The following is a 19699-nucleotide window of genomic DNA, read 5'->3' as shown; positions in this document are numbered from 1 at the left end:
TCTTCATCTTTTCCGACATGAAAATATACATCTATGCTACAAGCTCAATTCATATATGTACAACAACACATCTTATCACCAATCACTGAATTGTCTATGTGCGCTTTTCACGGCATCGCTACTAACCCCATTTCCTAACCTCCCCACATACCCCACAACTCCATCTCTCCATATCATTAGGACCAGACGTACAGAAGGTACAATACCATCCTTGATCCGTCTTTATCCCTTCTGCTTGTACTGGTGTAGTAGCCAGTTTGGGTGTAAGACAAGCTTCGCATTTTGTTGAAGAGGGAGGATTGATGAGTGTACATGTCTCGCAGGTCCATTCTTGGGCTCTGGTGACTGCCACTTGCTTTGGCGTGTTGATGGTTGATGACGAAGGTCGAGAGACGGTAGAAGGACCTGCAGGCGATAGTAGCTTATTCATTTTGTTATTCGTGGTGGTAGACCGTATTTGGCTGGAAGAGGTAGTTCTTTGTTGTTCAGTTGTCTTTGGTATTTTATTTGGGTTTTCATCCGACTTCACCTCGTCATCACTATCCCCAGTCAAATCAATCACCTTTGCTTCACTTGTGTCCGTCTCCCTCCCGCTCGAGCTGCTTTCACCTTCTTTATCCGACTCTAAGTCTTTTTCTAGATCTACCGCATCAACACCTACGCTTTCTTGTTGAGCTTTTCTACTTTCATCCTCAGCTTCCTGTCCATGTCCTACCGCACAGGATTTATCATCTCTCAATCTCCTTTCAGCGGCCTATCCCCACAATGAAAAAGGATAAAATATCAGTGTCGCATTAATCAACAAACTGTTTGAAACATACGGGAAAGCAAAGTTCGTATGTACTCACCTCAATAATCAACTCTTTCATACTCTTTCCTGCCGTATTCCTACTCCCACCCAACACCCCACCTCTACCTATCACTTTCTGTACGTTCATCCTTTTCTCAGCTGCTTCTAGACCTTTCTGTCGCCCTATATGTTCGGGTACGCGTAGGCCAGATAGGTGATTACCTTGACCATGAAATCCTTCGCCTGTCCAAGGAAGTATAATCAGTGACATGCCTCATAGCTACACGCAGATGGGGAGTGATGTTTGGGTCCACTCCTCTTGTAAATTTCAGACTCACCTGAATACCCTTTCCTCTTCAACTCGTAATACTCTTCTTCTAGTTCTTCAAGGAGTTTATAGAATTTCGCGTCGTGTGGGCCATGTACGTTGTGGGTGAGCTGAAAGGCACAATAACATTCCATTCAGAGGTGAGTAATCATTCTTGAGCATGAGTAATACGTTGACCAACCTCATGCAGCATGACCAAAACCAATTGATCATACTCGTAAAAAGAATTTTCATTTCCTGGTGGTCTCAATCGAAGATTTATCCTTTGACCGGCATTTACGTTGAGACCAAGTAAAGATGGGTTGGAAGGTAGAAACTGTGATTCCACAATGCAGGTCACTTTGAATGCCCGTTGGTCTGGAGAGGCTATACTTACCTCAGCCAGAGTTCCTACTTTCCATCCTCGTTTCTTCATTATCGGTTTCACCTGACTTGCGATCTTCTCAAGTAACGGTCTAAATCATTATCGTATCATCGCATTAGCTTGAGCTGTGTATCCTCTTGTGACATCGATGTATTGCCTTCCTTGGGGCATACCACTCACCGAGCTTGATCAGACTTGGGTCGCCCAGGCAAGTGCTCGAACCTAGCTATCAACGAAATAGGATCTACCATCTTGGAATTGAACTTGATCGGTTGACTGTCTTCCTTCGAGATAGGCCTGGTAAATGAGTTTCCGTTTGTCCTAACGATGTCAAGCGATATCCGACCGAGGTAAGAGAAGTTTGTTCATATAGGGTGCATGTTGATTGTTCAATCTCATGACTAGGTTGATATGTAAGCATGAGTATGAGCAGAACAAAATTACGCGTCGTTCTTTTCAATTTTGTTGATGTTCGAACGAAGCTGACGTATGATGAAAACACATAGGACAATCACCGAGAGACAATCGCCGAGCCACAAGCCACGAGCCACCCACTTTGCTGAATGAGATGAGTTACAGATAGAATAACAAAATGACAGTGGATATTCCTCATACAACTCGTCCGACACAGACATACAACATGGCAGGTCAAGCGAGGAAAAGAACAGCGGCTCAGCGTAAGGCTTTAAACGAGGATGAAGAACCTCTGAACCCGAGTGAGTGCCCGGTCAACCCTTATCAAACATTTCGGTATCACACGCTGACCTCCCTTGTCCAGCTGAAATCCTCGATAACGATGGTAAGTCGAGATTGACTGAACGAAAGTTCATCAACTGACGTCCCTAGGTATACAGGTCAAGAAGATCAGATAAGACTGTTGAGACAGAAGAATATCGATGATAACAAACAGGCTCATCTGGCTTTGGATATAGGCGTATTGATAGCGTTGGTCATGTAAGTCACACTTTCATTTCATCATATGTATGCCCACTCTTCAGAGAGGAACGGTATCGATACTAATGCTATATCACAAATACATAGAACGGTTCTCCAATTCTTCGATCACCTCTCCTCCCCCAATCCGATATTCTGCATCCTCTCAGTCATTCAATTCGTTCTCCTCCCATTCTCAATTTCATCCGATCACATCCCCTCGAAATTGCCCTTCACGCAGATATCACCAGAGAACCACTTATATTCCCTATCTGTCCATCTGACTGTATCACTCTGCGCGATATTCATACGATATCACAATTCGTTACCTAGCTCAGGGATGGATGTGGTAGCGTTGGAATTGGGCGAAGTAGCAAGATGGATCATACCCACTCTCGTCGTTGGTGCCGTGGATATGCAGAGAAGGGGGGAAAGACAATCTGAGATTAGGCTGGGAGAGTTAGAAGGGATGAAATATGATTTGAAAGGGGCATAAATTCTCATTCAAGAACATATTACTGTACCATGATGAGTGACATCACTTAAAACAAGAAATGAAGGATGTATTCGGGGATGTATGGAAGACAGGGGTATAAGTAGAAGACGATGGCTGATATGTATAGACTACGACAATACCAAGAACCACCTATATCACTAACACCAAAGCTAAAATGTCTATGACAGTACCTTACAGCCAAATTATTTAGTGCGCTTAGTCCAAATCGAAACATTCCTTTTGGACTTCAGTCATCGTCAACAGGTGGCTGATTCGAGTGGACCGGTATATTTACCTATTGGTCCATCATGTATATACTAATATCAGCAACTCACAACTGCATACTCATCCTCATCTCCTTCCTTTTCACAACAGCTTCCCAACCCCACCCTACATCTCGTACTCACTGACTTCATTGTAGATCTACTATCCAAGTGTCTCTTGTCCATCCACCGGATCATACACCCACTTTGGGTTGCACCCCCTCATCCTCAACATGTCGCAACCTCCTCGGCCAGCATTGAAACCAGGCGATCGTAAACATTCCAAAGTCCGGTTCTCTCGCGAAGAACTCGCTCCAATTCGATCCGACCCATCAGACTTCTTACCCTCCCACGATCCAGTTCAGCACCAGCACCAGCACCAGCACCAGAGGCCGTCGGTCGTATCTAACTATTCTGATGCACAAGAAGGTGGAGAACTGGAATATTACGATTCTAATTCTTATCCTTTCCATTCTGAGCCTGTCGAATTGGGCGAATCGGTCGATACCGTCGAACCTACCCTGGGCCATGCTCAGACGGGATACTATAGGGAAATACCTGATCAGGAAGAATACCATGAACAACTTCAGCATGACGGGTATACCGCTGCGCCTCCTCGGGTGGTTGGTGGTAGACGTTGGTCTTCTGCGCAACATCGCCCTACGTTAGATACTCTCCATTCAACTGAGGAGGAGTACCACCAACAGCAACAGATCATCACTTCTTCTCCTAGAGGTTCGATCGCCCAACAAGTATATCATGAAGATGCTCCATCACCTTATCGTCCTCCTTCAGCACTACGATCATCGCTCGTCCACAAGGATCGAGAAATAGTCAATGGTAGTCCGAGATCAGGATTTTATACTGAACAAGACCTCCCGCCAACAAGTGGTAATAGAATCGCTAGATCCTCAGCACCAAATATAGGTTATACGCCACCTAGAAGGATGTTGGAACAACATCGTTTCTCTGTACCGAACGGATCACCAAATATGAACACTGGAAGAAACCAGGAGGGACATTCACCTGGAATGGGAAATGGTAGGGGTATGTTCGGTGAGAGGGAAAGAAGATATTCACCTGTTCCACCATATCAACAAGAAGACCATGAACAACGAAGAGATTCTCATGCTCCAGGTCAATCTCAGACTTATGATGATGGGAAAGACAGATTATGGGTCGAAGATCCCTCCATAGAAAAACGAACAAGGAGTGATTCAGATGAGACATTGTATGGGGAACAAGATCAGAAGGCCAAATATTCACCCAATGTAAGGGGTAGACAGAGAAGTCTTAGTGATTCTTCTAAACTTGTTATACCAGATAAAGAAGGAGGAATGAGAAGACGTACGACAAGACAATTAGAGGAAGATGATGATGATGCTTCCAGCTATCATGTGAAAGGTGGTGTATTTTCACAATTACTCAAATTGACTGGAAGGACCAACACGATGAGAAGAAGGATATCTTCAAGATCTGGGTTTGGAGGTGGTGAAAGCAAAGGACCAGGATTATTACCTACGATGAAATCTTTAGGATTAAGAAGATTGGATAGTACCGCTTCTACCACTGTCGGAGCAGATGAGTTCGATGAGAATGATCCGAGAGTGACGGGACAGAAGAAGAAACATAAGAGAAGGAATAGTCTTTCGGATTTACCGTTCATGAGAACTAGTACGGGGGATAGTACGTTGCCTGGGGGGAAGAGGAAGAGGAGAGCTAGTATTCAATTACATGTTGCCGGTGAGTAAGCCTTTTCATACTAGTGTATATACCTAATTTGTAGAGCCCCAAAATCCTACGATCCCACGATCCATCCAATACATCCAATGAATCCAAACCCTTTCAGTCAACAGTGGATGAAGTATAAGCTAATCTCTTCAATGCATACTAGATATCCTCACTCGTCAACAATTCGTGCTCAAACTCGCCAAAGCACTCATGACATTTGGAGCCCCCTCTCACCGAATCGAATCTCAACTAGGCGCTACAGCCCTAGTCTTAGAAATTGACGCTCAGTTCATCCACTTTCCTTCGATTGTCATAGCTTCCTTTGGAGATATGGACACACGTACTTCCGAAACTCATTTCGTCAAAGTTCAAAATGGTGGATTGGAGTTAGGTAAATTACATAAAGTTCACAATATCTACAAATCTGTGGTCCATGACGAGATGGATGCTTCGGAAGGTACGAAATTGATTCATCAATTATTAAAAGCACCTATGGAATATAACCTCTGGCAAAGGATGTTATTAGCTTTCTTATGTTCAGGATTGATTGCGCCAGTAGGATTCGGAGGGAGTTTAATAGACGGTCTTGCAAGTGGTGCGTTAGGGATTTTGTTGAGTTTCATGCAATTGCATGTGGCTAGTAAGAGTGCTATGTACTCGAATATTTTTGAGTGAGTAAATCAGTATCATTCTCCTTGTCTGATTTTTGGTCCAACGCATACATAAAGAGAAATCGCGCTTCTACGATGATGCTAATTCTATTTCTTTGTCTGTTCCGATCATCCAGAATATCAATCGCAACTGTCGTATCGTTCACTGCCCGAGGTTTGTCAACAACCGGTATATTCTGTTATCAGGCCGTAGCTTCGGCCGGTGTAGTTTTGATCTTACCTGGATATACTATTTGTGGGTCCAACTACATCGTACACCAATCCTGCAGCTGGAGGTAGCTGATATGTAGTTATCATTCTCAGTATGTGGATCTCTTGAGCTGGCTTCGAAGAATATCATGTCCGGATCGGTCCGGATGGTCTACGCCATCATCTACTCATTGTTCTTGGTAAGCTGACAGTTAATGAATTTATTAAAGAAATACATCAGCTGATTGCGTGATATAGGGATTCGGCATAACCATTGGATCCGATTTATTCTACGTATTCGACCGTAACGCTCGACTAGCCTCTCAGAACGCCGCTCGAGCCGCACATTCCTACGCCGAGATTCACGGTTCTTTCATATCCGATTCAATGTTGAATTTCACCTCTGCTACTACAGATTTACCAATACCAATGTTTAATGGGACTTTCACGTTCTCCAATTCGTCAACTGACCAAATTACCTCGAATCTTAATCAGGGATCGATCATTTGCGTCAGAGATCCCGATTGGCCATGGTGGAGACAAGGAATGCCACAGATATATTTAATCTTGTTCATTCCTATATTCAGTGTTTTACTGAGTATGTGGAATATGCAACCACTACGATCAAGACAATTACCAGTTATGTGCTTTATATGTTGTATGGGTTATTTGACGAATGCTTTGGCGAATCATTATATATTTGATAGGAGTGATGTCGTTTCTGCCTTGGGAGCTTTCGTCATTGGGTAAGTCGGCCTACTCTCTTATCATTCATTACCGAGCTGATGAATGTTTTGTGATGGTGCAGGGTGATGGGTAATATCTATTCTAGAGTATTTGGAGGTACGGCCTTCACTTCGATGGTACCTGGTGTTCTATTCCTCGTTCCTGTAAGTCTCCCCCTCCCTCATCCTCTCTCACCTCGAATACGCTCGTAGTACATGCTGATGATTGATATGTGTGTAGTCCGGTATAGCAGCTGCAGGTGGTTTGGCCATGACCACCAACCCACATCACAGTGATTCCTATTCTCAGGGATTGATCATTGGATTTAGAATGGTACAAGTAGCTATTGGTATTACTGTGAATTGACTTTTGGCTTCAGTGCTGAAAACGTAGCTGACATCTCAATGGTTTGGTTAGGTCGGTCTATTCGGTTCTGGTTTATTGATTTATTCGTTCGGAAGGAAGAAAGGTGCCGCGTTGTTTGCTTTCTAGTGTCGATTCCCAATTCCTTCCCAGATGACATGTTTGATCGCAACTGCTTTTGTTGGTACAGTATGTAGGAGTCTGTATCATTTCAAAGTATTCACGGACATTGATACTATATTCTTGCTTCTTTGTCTTTGTATAATTATCATTAGGAATAGTCTCAGTACTGTATAATGTGCATTGGTCTCGTGTATTCATATCAAGTCAAGGCACTCATCAGTGTTGTAATTACATTGCAGTAGTGGTACACTGTCGAATCACAATCTGAAGTGGTCGTGCTAAAGCATAAATTTGCATATAGTCGAGATCAACTTCCGAAGCTCATTACGAGCGTAAGACTACAATATCGTAGTGATTAATAGACCTGGCTGGGATACTGTTCATCTAGGTCTGCAATCACTCATCAATACATCTCCAAACAACTTGATCATCTTTGCACTCTGGCTCTCGCGGGCAGTACCTATATCATCGATTAGGTATCTTGAAGCCTGGTGGAGAAAAGCGGTTCTCGTCTCTTGTTGTTTGGTAGTATAATTAGTATCGAGATCCTCGTCATCTACTGTGCCGCAGAGCATCGACATCGTTGCTAGTGCTGTCAATGTTATCAGTATCACTGCTACTATCAAGGATCAATCCAGATCTCGAACTGATACACAACTGTAAAGACACTTCCAACTTTTTGCTTATTTCTAGGGTGCTTGTTTGTAAAAATGGAAAGCCACTCACCAAGTTCGCCTTTCTGTGGAGTATTGGTACTCTTCCCATCGAATACCGACTCAAAGGCGTCCAAAGACTTGACAGTACTGTTGAGCGCGGCTGCTCGTGATGCAGCAATAGTAGAATTCTTTGAAGACATGTCCGGTGATTGTCGCTTGGAATGATTAGGTAAGTTATGATGTGTATTTATCGTATGAACAGAGAATATACCCTGCCGCGACCGAAAATCATAGCCTTTTATACATATTTCGGACACTGAATGGGGGCCAAAGTGCTTTCGACAATTCGTGAGACAGTATGAATATGTCCCTCATCTGCTGGCTTTATATTCATGATTCTCAACATGCTTCTGGGAAGCCTAAGAATACAAAAGAGGCTCGGTAGCATTAGTGATCTGCAAATGCGCAGGTTCAGTCCTACTTTCAAGTTCGGACAAAAGATACAGCCCAGCCTTTCACTCTGGCCGTCAATCGTTGAAAGGATACATGCCAAACGAGAAGGCGAATCACGCCTCTATAGCTAGCTTTTGCCAAAGATCCATTCTGCTCTGGCGGTCCCTGAAAAAAAGATGCTATGAGATATTGCTTCCACGCCAAAAACGGCACTCAAGAAGGCGCAAAGATTATACCCGATTCTGCGAGGATGCCGCCAGGACCATAATGTAGTGTTGGACAGAGGACATGTTTTACTGAAGCTGAACCATCCCATCCTACCTCTGTCGGGAAACATAATTCCAACTCGATAGCCACACAGATACAGTACTCAGTGGCGAGAATAGTGAGCCTTGGCGGAATCAAACCCACATGGCCGGCTTTCTTCTTGACCTGCTTTTGCCGAGTTTGAGGGGTTTGGTCACTGCAGATGAACTTCATGTCAACATCCAGTGGTCAACATCCTCTCATTCTGTTTCTGTTCGACATCATGCATCATTAAGACGGATACCAGTCATCTTGAAAAGGTAGAGTCTTCATCAAGTGCAATCATACAAACATGGCTCGGAGGGCAGCTGTGAGATACCGCTCCCTACGGTCCAATCTGGTGCATCTACCCTTATCCCTATTCGCTCAATTGGCTCAACAGCAAGCGGTAAGTCAAGCCCTCTACTTTGCTCATTACTAGCCAGATACTGAGCATCATTCCTGTAGCGGCCTCAATCACTTATCATACACCTCTCGCCCCTGTCGTCATCTTCTTCCTCCTCGTCTCGTCGACCGTTACCCGCATACTTAGGATGGTCAGGTTTAGCAGCTGCCTCTTCCCTCTCTCAAGCTGGAGACGGACTGGAAAGTATAGAGGTAGATCCGGAAGTAGCCATGTCACTCGGGTGGCCAGAAGGTACCTTGGTAAGTAAGCTATATGATTACAGTTCTTGCAACGGTACCGAGGAAAGCTTATATGATGGATAGGTTGAACTTAGTATAATCCATAATCCCACGAGGGCAAAGTCAGTCTCTGTGACACCATTATCTTCGGATGATTGGGAGATCCTTGTATGTATGCAGATCCTATACATCTTTGGTGCATGTATAGCTGACCTGTAAATTTAGGAACAGCATGCTTCGTTTCTTGAAGATCACCTGTTATCGCAATTAAGAGCCGCGCAGAAGGGACAGGAGATAGATGTTTGGGTGATGGGCAAGACAAAAATCAGGATACGAGTGGGTGAGCAATCATTCTACTTCCAGTGTTCATATCATCTTGATGACGCCTGACTTGACTTTCTTTGACCTGACGTTTACAGACGAGACTAACCCCTCGACATCAACGAAAGAAGCCGTCTTGCTCAATAATGATACTGAAGTTTATGTCGCACCTAAACCAAGAGGCATGATACAACCCAAACATCAAGTGATAGAACCTTCCGTCCTTGCGAATGGAACAAAAGGCAGTTCACACAAGCAGATTAGTGCTGTTCAATTACGGATGATTCCACCACGCGTAGTGTCTGAATGGGGACACTTGAACATATCATCTACGACAACAGCAAGCCAAGTAGGAATATGCTCCTCTCATACGATGGAAAAAATTCGCCGAAAGTTAAAACTGAAACCTTCGATCTTAGATGTGAATGTGAGTCTGGAACTAGACGACGATGACATGGAAGCGGATACAGACAATCAGCAGAAGCAAGATCTACCTAATGGTGAGAGCAGAGAAAAGCAAGAAGAGAAGAAGCAAGTCGATATACAGCTTGTAGAGTGGGATGAGATGCCCGATGGGTATATAAGTTTGATTGGTACGACCGAAGAGTGGGAGAATGGTTGGGGGAACGTTAAGATAATGCCGCTGTTGGGGAGAAAAGTGAAGATAAGGAATAAAGGGGTAGCTTTAGCTTTGTGAGTTTAATCAATGACCCTGTGTCTCTCATAAAATTGAACGGGATGGCGGGCTGAACTCCTTCTCTCTCTTCGCAGACCAAACCTATCTGCTTCCTCCTGTCTTCCCGGTACGAAGCAACTCATCGATGGTGCCACAACCTATCTATCTCGCACGCTGTCAACGCCCTCGAGTAAACCACTTCTGCTACAAGGAAATAAGGGTTCAGGAAAGACCACGATTGCCAAGAATGTGGCGGAGAGATTAGAAGCCGATCGTAGTATGTTAGCTGGTAGGTGGTCAATAGCTTTAGCACGTATCAACGCTTATAACTCTGTCTCAGAGCCCATATATGTGGATGTGGCCAAGCTCGATCCCGAAAGTCGACTCACGACGCTAAAAGAAACGATGTTCAGCTGGATAGGGAACACTGAAAAGAGGAGACCATGCTGTCTGATTCTCGATGGTTTAGATAACTTGATTGGGATAGAGACTGAGGTACGCTCGTCGGTACTTTCGGAGGACATGATGGGGTGCTGATCTCGTGATAGCTTAACTCCTCGTCCAATCCTGCTATATTAGCTGATCATTTCTGTCGACTGTTCTCGTCTGCTTCGCTTCCACCCGACGTCTTGGTCATTGTCACAGCGGCAAACATCACAACCTTACATCCCATGTTGACAGCTAAACACATCTTCGGTCAAACGCTCAAAATACCACCTCTCACGAAAGAAACGAGACAAGAGATACTGCAATTATTGGTGAAACAACAATTGTTTCAACAACCTCTCAAAATGAACGGAGATTTCAATCCAGAAGGCAATGTGGATTATATTACATTAGGGGGTATGACGGAAGGATACTCCATCTCAGACTTGGTTGATTTAGTGGGAAATGCAACGCAGCAAAGTATAGTCAGGTCGATCAAATCGGGAGATAAACCTGAACTTACCATGGAAGATTTTACTCTGGCTCAAGAAGCTTTCATACCCCTCAATCTGAGAGGTGTAGCTTTGCAGAAAAGTGATGTGAAGTGGAGTGATATTGGAGGTGAGCGTCGTCTATCGGTTAACTTCCCCATTTCCACCATTGGTCTGATACTTACTTCCACTCAGGCTTGCATGAACCTCGTCGATTGCTCAGAGAGACGCTTGAATGGCCTACCAAGTATGCTCAGATATTCGCAAATTGTCCATTGCGATTGCGATCGGGGTGAGTTAGCTGATCGCTTGGCCCTTCCTTCTCCTTCGCTGACGCTATGCCTAGCTTGCTACTATATGGGTATCCTGGGTGCGGCAAAACTCTCTTGGCTTCCGCTGTCGCGCGAGAATGTGGTCTAAACTTCATATCTGTTAAAGGACCCGAGATACTGAATAAGTACATCGGAGCGAGTGAGAAAGCCGTTAGGGATCTTTTTGAACGAGCTAGTGGAGCGAAGCCTTGTGTTTTGTTCTTTGACGAGTTCGATAGTGTAGCTCCGAAAAGGTGAGCTGTTACCTATATATACTGCAAAGCCCGATATAGCTGACTCAGAATGTAGAGGACACGATTCTACTGGAGTTACAGATAGAGTTGTCAACCAGCTTCTTACCGAGATGGATGGTGCTCACGGCTTAAGCGGGGTATATGTCTTAGCCGCAACTTCTCGACCGGACTTGATCGATCCCGCTTTACTCCGTCCAGGTAGACTGGACAAATCCATTTTGTGTGATATGCCTACTTCCTCCGATCGAAAAGAAATATTACAATCGGTAGCTAAGAAATTACATTTGGCAAATGATGTAGATTGGGATGAATTGGCCAAATCTAGAACCGAAGGGATGTCTGGAGCGGACTTACAGGCTGTAGTGTATAACGCACATTTGGAAGTTGTGCATTCCACTTTGGATAGTATGAATATGAATGGAGATGTCACTATGAAGGGAAAAGGGAAAGTGAAAGAAAATGGGATCAGGGGAGATGGGAATAAAAAGAATTATCGACAACTTACACCCAAGGAAGAGGATGGGAATGCTGCGGTCAGATCGGAAATGATCGGTAGGGTGAGTCTACTTCTCACATCAAAGGGTATCATGGGTCTAGCTAAATGACGAGGTTATAGATGGCGACCATAGGGAAGAGTGCAAAGGGACAGGGACATGATAAGCCCGATGCATTGATAGACAAGCAGCAGGCCCAAAAGGTAAGTCAGTCAAATTATCAGTATCGCAGCAAAGCTCATCATCGGTGTATAGCCAACGATTCATCATCATCATCTCCTCGCCTCACTTGAAAGCACTCGTCCGTCAGTGTCCCCCGCTGACAGACGGAGATTACAAATGATGTAAGTCGTAAACATCCAGCCGGTATAGTTCTCGATTGAGCAGCTTGCTGATGTGGTGTGATTACTCAGATATCGCTCATTTATTAGTGATCGGGATGGGAAAATGGGGGATGGTGACTTAGGCAGAGGTACAGGCACAAGAATGAGCTTGATGTGATGCAATCAAAGGTGACAATGCAGCTACTGGTGAAATAAGCGTTATGATCATTCTCAGCACAGAATCTCTGTAATCTTAATATAAATACTACTGACACTGATCTACTGACTGAGAGTGGATAATATCTTTACAACGGAGACGATTTTTCCTAGTGAATTCGTTGAGACTAGTGAGCCTGAGTCAAGCGAAGTGGGTACTGTCTGTCAAGATATGAATATTAAGTGATGACAAAGCAACAAGATAACATACGACAGTTAGCTGACAACAAGTCTACCCACTATTTATCTCTGTTTTTTCCCACAGCACACACATTGTGTTGCCTCCTTCGAAGCTATCGTCCTAGCGTTGTTGGGAGTAAAACCGTTGGTCGGAAACCCTTGTAGCCTATCTCTGAGTCTGGGTTTCCCATAAATCACTTCGACTTCGGGCCAAAATCCACCAGACCATTGAGAATTGGTATCACCTACACCTGCAAAGAAGTACAGCTGCTCTTTCGGATATTTAGGTATGAAGAACCTGTTTAATGTTACATTCTCCATGACGAATCGAGTCTTCTTACCACTATCCAAATGTTGAGTTAGACTCCCAACTTGATCGAAATGTTCAAAGAGCCATACGAGATGTTGTAAACCGAATCGATATCGCGTAGGGGAAATCCATGTTCTCTCCATCGTCATACAGACATGTTCAGGATTGACATTCTTACTGATTAACCATAAAGCTTTGTATCCATAATCGTTCTTCTTTTCAGAGGGAAATCTGAGAAAGCTCGAACATGATATGAACCCATTACCTAATATGAGATATCTCAATTTAGGCAATAAGCTTGAAGCGGAGGGTCCAGCGTAATATAACGAAAATACTAATGCTTGACCACCTCTCTCGTCCTTGAGTTTTAAATATACGATCGAAGCGCAGATAGCTTTGAACCTCTTCATTCTCCTTTTGCTAATTTGTTCATCTCTTGAGTCGAGGTATGATGAGGTAGCTCCCAAGAGCAGTTTAGCCGTATCTCCAACATCCTTCCAGTTTTTACAACTCAATTTAACGTGGTTGAACAATTTGATATGATACCTTTGCCAATAGGTTCGATTGAGCAAGGCCACTTTTCGAAGATTGATCAAGCTGGATGAAGCGAGCTCGTCAATTATCATGCACTCCAATTCTGGTAGGAGTTTTCGACCGGAAGATTTGGGGGATTCGGAGTTTAGCAAGGAGGAAGAAGGAACAGGAGGAGTTGTAGGAGGATGTTTTGCATGATGCCAAATTGAGGGTAGATCATCGACCGTTCTAGGGTTCACGATCATGTTGAAGCCCATCTTACCTACAGTAGTCCCTTTGAGAGTATGCTCTGTGAATGGGTTATAGAACTGACAGAAGAAGTACAGACCCTGAAGAAGGCTTTCACAGTAGCGTCTGGTACTCAGATGTCTCATGTCGATGTCGAACAACGCTTGGATTTGGAGTATACGTACTGTACTCGTCAGTACGTACGACTGAATTGAGGGAGTATGCAGTACGAGTACCTCTTCTCTAGCAAAGGAATCGGTACGCATGTCTCACTGCGAAACTTAGGATATGATGAATTTCGAAGATCAGCCCCCATCCGTCATTTCAGACGTTCGCAAGTATCTTAGTGGGATCGATCGAAAATTGAGAAGGTTTAAAGGAGGTGGAGTTTTCCGGATGAGCTCGAGGCAATCCTCCTCTACCCCAGAAGGTGAGATTGAGCCTAGCTGGGCGCAGACTGCGGTTTCCACTCCAATGTAATATAGTCCCCTCTACCGATTACAGTATCAACGATCTTCAGAACGCTGCTTTATCTCCCTTCACATAATCACGTCATGCTCTGTAGATTGACATGTAAAAAGCATACCTCCGTCACTTCGGGTTCACCGTGTTTCTGCATGAATGCCAACTGCCAACAACTTTTAAAGCCGCAAACACCTGCAGTCGGATTAAACCGATGGAGACCAATAATCTCAAGCGATAAGCAAATCACCAAGGACCACTCCATCCTTTCCCCTGCCTCCTACATACGCACACATCCAGAGCAAGGAACTTATGTCATGCACCGTAGAGGCAATCCGTCAAACGGGCAAACGGGCCGGTATTCGCACAAAGCATATTTAGCGCCAACTAAGTACGGTATGTCGGTTCCACATTACTGTTGATCCGGAAACCATTTTCCGAAATCACCTTCACCTCATTCTGTCATAAGACATCTTCAAGAGAGATATGATTACGATTTCACAATTTTTCTCGTCATTCAATTATCGAAATCAATCATACCAAGATGCCTGCACCAGTCAGTGACAAGGTCAAGATCTGTATAGATCGAGGAGGTACTTTCTGCGTGAGTTCGCACCTCCACTCTTTCTTTACAGCTTGACCGGTTGGTGGATACCTGTTGCTGATAAGACGAGTAGGATGTAATCGCAATGAGTGAGACGAAAGGAGATCACTTGGTCAAGCTTCTAAGTGTGGATCCAGACAAGTAAGCGTGGCATTCTTTACACATACAGGCAGAGAGATGCACACAACTAACCCACCTTCCTATGTCGTTATCAGTTACCCTGATGCTCCCGCGGAAGGTGTACGAAGGGTATTGGAGTGGTTCACTGGCGAGAAGATCCCAAGAAATCAGCCCATAGATACCGAGAAGATAGAGTTCCTTCGAATGGGTACCACTGTAGCCACCAATGCTCTCTTAGAACGCAAAGGTGAAAGATGTGCATTATTGATCGTGAGTCACTTCATCTATCGATTGGGCATGAAAGCAGGTGCTGATGGATATGTTCAGAACAAAGGCCACGCAGATGCTTTGGAGATTGCCTTCCAGACTCGTCCATTTCTTTTCCAACTTGCTGTCAAGAAGGTGAGTGCAGATCACCACCACACATATAGCTTGGCCTGAGCTGATACCGTATGAAAATAGCCTGAAGTGCTCTATTCGAAAGTTGTCGAGATTGACGAGAGGATAATACCTGAATGGTACGAATTCGTCGAAGAAGGAAAGACTGTATCGGAGAACGGTGAAAGGCTTATCAAGACAAGTAGTGGAGTGACTGTCAGGGAGCTCAAGCCTTTGAGTGAGCATCGCTCAACCTGTTTGATTTCGATTAGTGCTGATAGATTCGTTGTAGACGTTGAGGAAGTCACCGCTTCTCTCAGAGATCTCTACAACGAGGGATATCGATCAATCGCGATCGTGCTCGCACACTCATACCTATGGGCAGAGGACGAACAGAGGGTCGCGAAAATAGCTGAAGAAATGGGTTTTGAAAATGTCAGTGTATCTGCTGAGATCGAAGCAAAGATCGGTTTCATCGCCAGAGGTCAATCTGCAACTGCCGATGCGTACTTGACACCAGAAGTCAAGCGATACCTGAATGGTTTCGCCAAAGGATTCAAGGGAAGATTAGAAGATTCAAAATGTAGAGTCTCATTCATGCAATCTGATGGTGCTTTGGCGGATTTCAAAAAGTTTTCTGGTCTCAGAGCTATTCTCTGTAAGTTGACCACACAATACTGTACCCCAATACGCAGCACGCTGATCCCATGGATAGCTGGCCCTGCTGGAGGTGTGGTAGGTTTCGCCAAGACCTCTTACGACCCCTTAGATGGATCTCCAGTGGTTGGTTTCGACATGGGTGGTACAGTAAGTTCCATGTGACTACCTTGGTAGGAGGGGATACTGAGGATCTACCTAGTCTACCGATGTCTCTCGATTCAGCGGAACATACGAGCATGTGTTCGAAACCACCACTGCCGGTATTTCCATTCAAGTCCCTCAACTGGATATTAACACCGTCGCTGCCGGTGGTGGATCTATTCTCACCTACTCTAACCAGATCTTCAACGTCGGTCCCGCTTCGGCTGGTGCTCATCCTGGCCCCGCCTGTTACCGGTAAGTATAAACGTACGGTGAATTCTGTCAGCCCTGCTGACCTTTTTGCACAGAAAAGGGGGACCTTTGACCGTCACCGATGCGAACTTGTTCTTGGGGAGACTTCACATTGATTCCTTCCCTAAAAGTAAGTGGCGGACCAGCTTATGAAGAGGATACCCGCTGATTCAACTATAGTCTTTGGTCCAACTGAAAACATGCCACTCGACTACGAGATCGTCAAAGAGAAATTCCAAGCTCTCACCGATCAGATCAACAAGGAAAACAGCTCCAACTTGACTCCCGCCGAAGTCGCTTCTGGATTTATCAATGTTGCCAATTCTTCGATGGCCCGACCTATTCGAGCATTGACTGAACAGCGTGGTTTCAGGACCAGTGCCCATAACCTGTCCTGTTTCGGAGGTGCAGGTGGCCAACATGCGACTGCGCTCGCTGCCTTGTTGGGCATGCACTATGTCATCGTACATAAGTGAGCCATGTCACGGCTTAACCTAAGTACAAAGCTAATACTCAATGACAGGTACTCTTCCATCTTGTCCGCCTATGGTATGGCTCTAGCAGATGTGGCTGTCGACGTTTCGGAGCCTTTCGTCCAAGAATTCTCAAAGGAATATTTGCCAGCCATTGACGAGCGATTTGAGGGTCTCAAAGCTCGAGCCCTCCAGAAACTCATCGATCAAGGGGAATCATCCGATTCAGTCGTATACGACAGTTACCTCAACATGCAATACCAAGGTTCCGATACCACTCTGATGATTGCCAAACCTCAAGATGGCGATTTCGCCAAAGCTTTCGTTGAGGAACATCGACGAGAATTCGCTTTTGTGTTGGACGCTCCTATCATGGTAGCTGCTGTCAGAGTTCGAGCTACCGCGAAAGCTCTTTCTGACAATCTCAGTGAGACTTCCCCTTACGTTGAGGAGCTCAGACAACTCGAATCGAGTGAGATTTCTGTACCTGAGCCTCAACCTTTCGCTACCAACTCGGTATACTTTGAGGAGTTAGGTAAATTCACGGACATCCCTCTTTTCAAATTCCAAGATCTCAGACCTGGTATGAAGGTTTCTGGTCCCGCCATCATTTTAGATAAGACTCAAACCATTGTCCTTCACCCTCAAAACACCGCTAGGATACTGAAGTCACACGTCTAGTGAGTTAATATCCACCGGCATGCACAGAGCACTCAAACTAACTTTATTGATAGCATCGATGTCGGCCTGGGTCCCAAGAAGGAGATCGACCTGAACTCGGTTGACCCGATTCAATTGTCCATTTTCAATCATCGATTTGCCAGTGTAGCGGAGATGATGTGTCGAGCTTTACAAAAGACTGCTGTCTCCGTATCCATCAAGGAACGGCTCGAGTGAGTTTCAATCTCGCCACTTAGACTTGGCTCTCACGCAATTCGCTGATTATTCTACAGTTTCTCTTGTGCCCTATTCGACCCCAATGGAGAGCTCGTAGCCAATGCGCCTAACGTGCCTGCCCATCTTGGATCCATGCAGTATGCCGTCATCTATCAGGCCAACAGAAGAAAGGGACAACTTCGTCCTGGAGACTTCCTGTTGTCCAACGAACATACTGCAGGTGGTGGCCATAGACCCGATATCACTGTTATCCAACCCGTTTTCGATGAAACTGGAAAAGAGATCGTATTCTGGGTGGCTGCTAGAGGACACCACACCGATATTGGTGGATTGGAAGGAAACTCCCACCACCCCAACCAGATTGACAGTATGGAAGAGGGTGTACGATTTGAATCTACTTTCATCGTTAGAGATGGTGTTTTCAACGAGAAGGAAGTGGTCGACGCTTTCATGGCGGCTGGTGATTACCCCAATTGTAAACCCACAAAGCGAATCGACCACAATTTATCTGATCTCAAGGCTCAAGTCTCGGCTTGTGCTGTTGGAACAGCTCAGCTTCATGCTCTATTCGAAGAATATGGTAAAGATGTCGTGCACTTCTACATGAGAGGTGAGTCGAATGACACAATCAAGTTAAATGGCCGCACTCACCAGCTGACGACCTATCATATGGTAGCTATCCGAAAGAATGCCGAGGCATGTACTCGAGATGCTCTCCGACCATACTCCGGTAAGACCTACGAAGCTACCGATTACTTCGATGATGGTACGGTTGTCAAAGTCAAGATTGACGTCAATGAAGATGGAAGTGCGACATTCGATTTCACAGGTACAGGTCCAGAGGTACTTGCCAATTTCAATGCTCCTCCAGCAATCACCCGATCGGGTATCTTGTACTGTCTTCGAACTATGTCCGGTACCGATATTCCTATGAACGCTGGTGTACTGGCTCCTCTCAACATTATCATTCCTGAAGAATCCGTCTTGTCTGCTGGGGAAGATGCTGCTGTTTCACAAGGTAATGGTGAAGTTGCTCAGAGAGTGGCCGACATCGTATTCACCGCTTTCAATGTTATGTCCGGTTCGCATGGGTCGATGAACGGTACTCACTTGATGTACAAGAAATATACTTGGGCCGAGACAAGTGAGTTGGTCATGTATGATCTGATATTGCAATATGTGCTGACAAACACCATCTCGTAGCTTGCGGAGGTGCTTCAGCTGGACCTACATGGGACGGTCAATCTGCCGTTCACACTAACATGACCAATACCAAGATTGGAGATCTTGAATTGCTCGAAAGTCGATTCCCAGCTATATTGCGAGAATTCAGTATAAGACGAGGCACAGGTGGTGCGGGTCAACATCGAGGAGGTGACGGTATCATCCGTATTTACGAGGCTAGGGTAAATATGGACGCAAGTCACGATGGTCAACGAAGAGTCATTGCTCCCCATGGATCAGAGGGAGGTGAAGATGGAATCAGAGGTGCCTCGTATCTCAGAAAGAGGAAGAGAAATGGCGGATTCAGGACCGTCAAACTTAAGCCTGCTCATCAAATCTCGTGAGTCAACCTGTCTTGTTTATCCTAAAAACCAGTACTCAGAGCTGATTTCGATTTTGGCAGAATGTTGGCTGGCGAACAGCTTATCGTACATACTGCTGGTGCTGGTGGGTGGGGCGTACCCCCAGGCAAAGAGAAACAGAATGGCGCTCAAGGTCCATATGTCGTCTCTAAGCCTGGGAGTCAACCGCCTCCTTTCACCAGGGCTAATGGAAGTGTCTCCCAATGGAATCAAACGCAAGCTGAGTGCGATTGATACGATCATGACTTGTATTATGTACTTTCCTCTCGTTTATGGTGTATATAGATGAATGCATTTCCGGTCTTCAATATGATTGTAACAATTGCACATGACTTATACGACATTG

At 45.0% G+C, this 19699-nt stretch overlaps 7 protein-coding genes across 7 annotated transcripts; 4 read left to right on the top strand and 3 right to left on the bottom strand.

The window, feature by feature from the left end:
• Positions 1-121: 121 nt before the first annotated feature.
• V865_002759 (uncharacterized protein) lies at positions 122-1733 on the bottom strand (the record flags this gene model as incomplete). The annotated part of the gene is made up of 6 exons (XM_066226558.1): positions 122-754; positions 849-1033; positions 1129-1228; positions 1300-1434; positions 1495-1573; positions 1663-1733. The coding sequence occupies 6 exons, from the start codon at positions 1731-1733 to the stop codon at positions 122-124; spliced, it is 1203 nt and encodes a 400-aa protein (XP_066082655.1).
• Positions 1734-2122: 389 nt separating this feature from the next.
• Positions 2123-2911, top strand: V865_002758 (uncharacterized protein; the record flags this gene model as incomplete). The annotated part of the gene is made up of 4 exons (XM_066226557.1): positions 2123-2198; positions 2261-2281; positions 2337-2436; positions 2524-2911. The coding sequence occupies 4 exons, from the start codon at positions 2123-2125 to the stop codon at positions 2909-2911; spliced, it is 585 nt and encodes a 194-aa protein (XP_066082654.1).
• A 496-nt stretch (positions 2912-3407) lies between these two features.
• V865_002757 (uncharacterized protein) lies at positions 3408-6983 on the top strand (the record flags this gene model as incomplete). Its single annotated transcript, XM_066226556.1, has 8 exons — positions 3408-4917; positions 5069-5576; positions 5693-5811; positions 5880-5965; positions 6024-6511; positions 6574-6655; positions 6732-6848; positions 6909-6983. The coding sequence occupies 8 exons, from the start codon at positions 3408-3410 to the stop codon at positions 6981-6983; spliced, it is 2985 nt and encodes a 994-aa protein (XP_066082653.1).
• A 374-nt stretch (positions 6984-7357) lies between these two features.
• V865_002756 (uncharacterized protein) lies at positions 7358-7833 on the bottom strand (the record flags this gene model as incomplete). Its single annotated transcript, XM_066226555.1, has 2 exons — positions 7358-7569; positions 7704-7833. The coding sequence occupies 2 exons, from the start codon at positions 7831-7833 to the stop codon at positions 7358-7360; spliced, it is 342 nt and encodes a 113-aa protein (XP_066082652.1).
• Positions 7834-8684: 851 nt separating this feature from the next.
• V865_002755 (uncharacterized protein) lies at positions 8685-12490 on the top strand (the record flags this gene model as incomplete). The annotated part of the gene is made up of 14 exons (XM_066226554.1): positions 8685-8780; positions 8840-9037; positions 9101-9184; positions 9242-9356; positions 9436-10030; positions 10109-10302; positions 10354-10508; positions 10562-11060; positions 11126-11222; positions 11277-11495; positions 11551-12052; positions 12112-12192; positions 12245-12333; positions 12403-12490. 14 exons carry the CDS (start codon positions 8685-8687, stop codon positions 12488-12490), a joined length of 3012 nt encoding a protein of 1003 aa, XP_066082651.1.
• A 281-nt stretch (positions 12491-12771) lies between these two features.
• On the bottom strand, positions 12772-13797 carry V865_002754 (uncharacterized protein; the record flags this gene model as incomplete). The annotated part of the gene is made up of 1 exon (XM_066226553.1): positions 12772-13797. One exon carries the CDS (start codon positions 13795-13797, stop codon positions 12772-12774), a length of 1026 nt encoding a protein of 341 aa, XP_066082650.1.
• A 989-nt stretch (positions 13798-14786) lies between these two features.
• V865_002753 (uncharacterized protein) lies at positions 14787-19587 on the top strand (the record flags this gene model as incomplete). Its single annotated transcript, XM_066226552.1, has 16 exons — positions 14787-14846; positions 14920-14987; positions 15062-15236; positions 15294-15368; positions 15429-15582; positions 15637-16002; positions 16060-16151; positions 16204-16400; positions 16454-16527; positions 16578-16869; positions 16921-17550; positions 17605-17763; positions 17824-18377; positions 18444-18911; positions 18971-19331; positions 19395-19587. 16 exons carry the CDS (start codon positions 14787-14789, stop codon positions 19585-19587), a joined length of 3918 nt encoding a protein of 1305 aa, XP_066082649.1.
• Between the last annotated feature and the right edge of the window lie 112 nt (positions 19588-19699).

This window comes from Kwoniella europaea, chromosome 1 (assembly GCF_036810445.1).
Source record: "Kwoniella europaea PYCC6329 chromosome 1, complete sequence".
NCBI lineage: Eukaryota > Fungi > Basidiomycota > Tremellomycetes > Tremellales > Cryptococcaceae > Kwoniella > Kwoniella europaea.
The sequence above is the reverse complement of the archived record's forward strand: the minus strand, read 5'-3'. Positions and strand labels throughout refer to the sequence as shown.